This window comes from Galeopterus variegatus, unplaced genomic scaffold (genome assembly GCF_000696425.1).
Source record: "Galeopterus variegatus unplaced genomic scaffold, G_variegatus-3.0.2 Scaffold1379, whole genome shotgun sequence".
Lineage (NCBI taxonomy): Eukaryota > Metazoa > Chordata > Mammalia > Dermoptera > Cynocephalidae > Galeopterus > Galeopterus variegatus.
The window spans coordinates 345764-349823 of NW_007727490.1; the positions used below are offsets into that span (position 1 = coordinate 345764).

The 4060-nt window shown below is 41.3% G+C and overlaps 1 protein-coding gene across 1 annotated transcript in view; it reads right to left on the reverse strand.

Moving 5' to 3' along the window:
• Nucleotides 1-2073: 2073 nt before the first annotated feature.
• NDUFA9 (NADH dehydrogenase (ubiquinone) 1 alpha subcomplex, 9, 39kDa) overlaps nucleotides 2074-4060 on the reverse strand; it is a 37446-nt gene continuing 35459 nt past the window's right edge. The window contains exon 11 of the mRNA XM_008576636.1: nucleotides 2074-2637. Within this exon, the coding sequence (XP_008574858.1) occupies nucleotides 2467-2637 (171 nt within the window). The 3' untranslated portion in view covers nucleotides 2074-2466. The remainder of the gene's footprint in view (nucleotides 2638-4060) is intronic.

Genomic DNA, 4060 nt, shown 5'->3' on the forward strand with positions numbered 1-4060 from the left:
AACCCTCAGGCGGGAGCGCCGCCGCGCTTCCCAAGCAGCGCACTTATCCAGTGTGCCACCGGGCCAGCCCCATCATCATTTAGGTTTTTCTAATTGACACATTAACTATACATATTTATAGGGTACAGTGTGATGTTCTGATACATGTATACATTGTGTAAGGACCAAATCAGGGTAATTAGCATATCCGTCACCTCGTTTGTTGTTTCTTTGTGATGGAACAATGATTGAAGGGCACTGTGGGCATTTAGTGGATGGGAACCAGGAATAACAGACATACCATGGTGTCAGAACATGAAAATGATGAAGTTAAACACATCCCACATTGACTCTCAAAAACCTATGCAGTCATCTGAACTTAGAATCTATTTTACAGATATAAATGATCCTTGGTATGGGGTTAATATATCCCGAGTTTTCTAAGAATGCAGGTACCATGTACATCTAGGGAGGATTCTATTTTTTGTTATGAACTTTACAAGAAGTCGTTCACTATTCCAGACATTTGACATCACAAATAGCAATGCTGCTCACTGTATCTGTGGCCAGCACAGCCTACACCTGCACGAACAGTAAGCATTGGTCGCTCTCGCATCCATGGTGATTGCCCGCAGGGATGACAGTGACTGACAACTTCATTACGCCTTCAGTGTCCTTGTGCTCACACATCTATACACATGTTATCTTATTGTGTGCGACTTTCCTTTAATTTCCTGTTTATAAAGGCTTTATTTTATATTTTGATTACATGTGTAGATAGGTTAGAATAACTATGACTTTCATATGAGGATAATAAAACTTACATTACAAAATATTTGTTACAAAAGGGGGCACTAGGTGTGATAGGAAAGAAAAACTATCCTGGTTGAATTACAGTTTTAAAAAAGCAAGTACGTAGCATCCTGAGTCATGATACAAGTTAAAGAGACGAGAAAGAGCATTGCTAGAAAATGTAGACATTGTAAGAGAGGACACTGTACTTATAAAAGTACTGTTTCTTTACAAATCAAATCCACCCATCTGTGTGCCCACTGGCAGCTTATGGGCAGCAGGGGTGTCAATGAAAATAACAGGAGATATTGTCTGAAGAAAAAACATGAAGCTGGAGTTGGGCTCGTTTCCTTAGTACACTGATTCTCACATATTAATGTGTGTAGGATTAAATTGGCATATTTAATCAAAATAAAATTCCTGGGCCCTTCTTTCAAAGATTCTGATTCAGTAGATCCGGGATGGGGCTCAGCAAGCTGGATTAATAACAGGAATCACGGAACTCTGACACAGCTCTTCGGTACAGCAGTGCTGCTCACACTTTAACGTGCATACAAATCCCTTGGAGACCTTGCTAAAATGCAGATTCTGATTCAACAGGCCTGGCATAGGACCTGGGATTCTGCATTTTTAACAAATTCCCAGTTGATGTTGCTGATCCATGGACCACACTCCTGACCATTTTGAGACAAAAAGACCCTAGGGGATGCAGAGTGGGCAGGTAGAGAACTCACCTTCAACATTCTCTGTAAGGATGAGATGGGCATTACTATAACCAAACAGGGTTTTTATTGACATTCTCATCCTATAGATCAGGAGGCAGTGACCGACCTAGGCTCTCCTAGGATGGTGATGTGTTGGCTTCACCACAAATTATGGGAGTTTTTAATTATACTGTACTGAGGGATTTGCCAACATTAAACCAATTGTTCATCTGGATCTTGGCTGCCATCTTAACAACTTAAGCAAAAAAGTCCTAATTCCTAAGCACTGGAATCACTGACATAGAGGCTGTGGCATCTCCTTTGCATGGTATAGAATCTATCTATACCCGTGTGTCTGAAATAATCTAGATGTGATCCTAACAGCATGGGGATGGAGGCTTCAGATTGCTCAGATCCAAAAAGACTATGGAGTTACTGCAAGGGGGTTGAGAATCCATGTTTACAGACAATTTATATATACATATACACACACATACACACATACATATATATAACTATTTTTAAAATATATATAGATATTATTAAAATAAATTTTAAAAACACCTTAAGTGTGAATAAATTCATATTAGTCATGGGACGCTGTATATCTTCACATTTAATGGAGATTAAAAGATAATCGCATATCACTTGGGGTCTTCACAATATTTTACCATTAAAGAAGGATGCTTGTCTTTCAGAACATATGCTAGAAGTGGCTTGACATAGAGAAATTCAAACCTTCTGGCATTTCAGAGAATAAATGATATATAGGTCATTATTAAATGTATACATTTAACAAAAATTATGCTGAGGTTCTAAATGACTAATTTCTCATTTTATAAACCGAGAAAGAAAATGATGCAGAATTTAACCTCAGATGTTTTAATCGAGGGATCTTATTCAGAATGAACGGGACTCTCTGAAGAATGTAGGCTGACCACTAGCCACGTGACATGAGTGACACCCGAAACCAAGAGCTACTGAGAGGGCACTAGATGCTGACGGTCCTGGCCGGCTTCACCTCCTCCATTTCAGCAGCCAGCCAGCGGTAAGGGCGATGACGCCGCAGCACCTCCACAGCCTTGAGTTCCAGTGGTGTTGCCTGAATACCAAGGTCTTCTAAGCCAGGCAGGTGAGGTGATGTCATGTCTGTGATATGAATCTTTGAATAAACAAAAGACCACAGAGAATGCTGAGAACTGGCCAAGAACACAAAGTGCTGTCCTAGCAAACACTTAAACACTCAAGCTGGCCTGAGTCCCATCACCAAGACTTTCAAAGAATATATGACAATTTTGATTCTTGGAACTCACTAAAAGTAGAAAATAAAAAGGAGAATTAAGAAAAAAAATAGGCAAGACCACCAAATATCAGATCAAGGTCCCTAGCACTAGCCACAAGCACAGGACATTAGCACTAGATGAGTCACTCTACATAGAGATTTCAGCAGAAATAAATCTAGGGCAGGGAAGCACAAGTCATCACATTTGCCAGGGGTGGCTTAACAGGAGGGTTCAAGAATTAAATAGGGGCTAAAGCAGAACTAGTCCATTCCCCAATCTCTCTTGCCCCTGTTCTCTGAGCACAGGCTTTCTGCCTCAGTTTTACCTTTTGAATTAAGAAGATAATGTGGCATTTGTTCCCTGCCAATTAAGAGATAACCCATTAACCATTTTTGCTCCAGCTGTTCTAAACCTAGTTGACTAATGCTCACTACAGAGCTAAAAACCAAACCCATCTTGTTTGCAGGGAAAAAGAACAGACTTTAAGATTTCCAAAATTCCTCGATCCTCCAAAAGCACATAAGCAGAATCAATTTGCACACAGAGAAGCATCAATCCTTCACCCTACCTCCCCTCCCCCGAAAGTCTGAGATTCTTTTACCAGAGTTCTGCAAGGCAGCCTCCAGAACAAATCCCAGACCCGCTGAGCCCACTGTATCAACACTTTCTCAGTTATAAATGTAAGATAAACTGCAGTGTCTGACAACCAGTTCTCCTGCCTGATCTTTAATGAACACAGAAGGGACATCATGAAAATGGCCTCAGCTTTCCAGACACAGCCTGTCAGAGGGGATGATGACAGCTGCCCATTCACACCTGTTCCCTAAAGACTACTTTCTCATCTTCTCTACATTTTAGCTTTTAGGTAACATTCAGAAGACAATGTGGCTGCTTCTTGTCACTATATGGTTACAGGGCTTCAAAGGCAGAGATGGTGTAGTATTTTTATTTTATTTTGCATTCTCCCAAGAAGCCCGTGTGCACACAGTGATCAAATGATCAACAAGGAAGACTAGAACGGGCAACAACAAGATGGGAACAGCCAGAGATCTGGAGCTCAACGCTCTGGAAAGGGACGGGGTGGCAGCAAGACTAGCTAAGAGAGGAATGAGAAAGGACTGCTGCTTGGATGTGCGTGGGTAGACACAATTGTATACTCCACCTTTCTCTAAGTTGAAAACATTCAATGTTATTATAAACATTTTCATAATAAAAAGCTAAACAAGGGCCGGCCCGGTGGCGCACTGCTACAGTGAGCTGCTTGGGAGTGTGGCGGCGCTCCCGCCGAGGGTTCGGATCCCA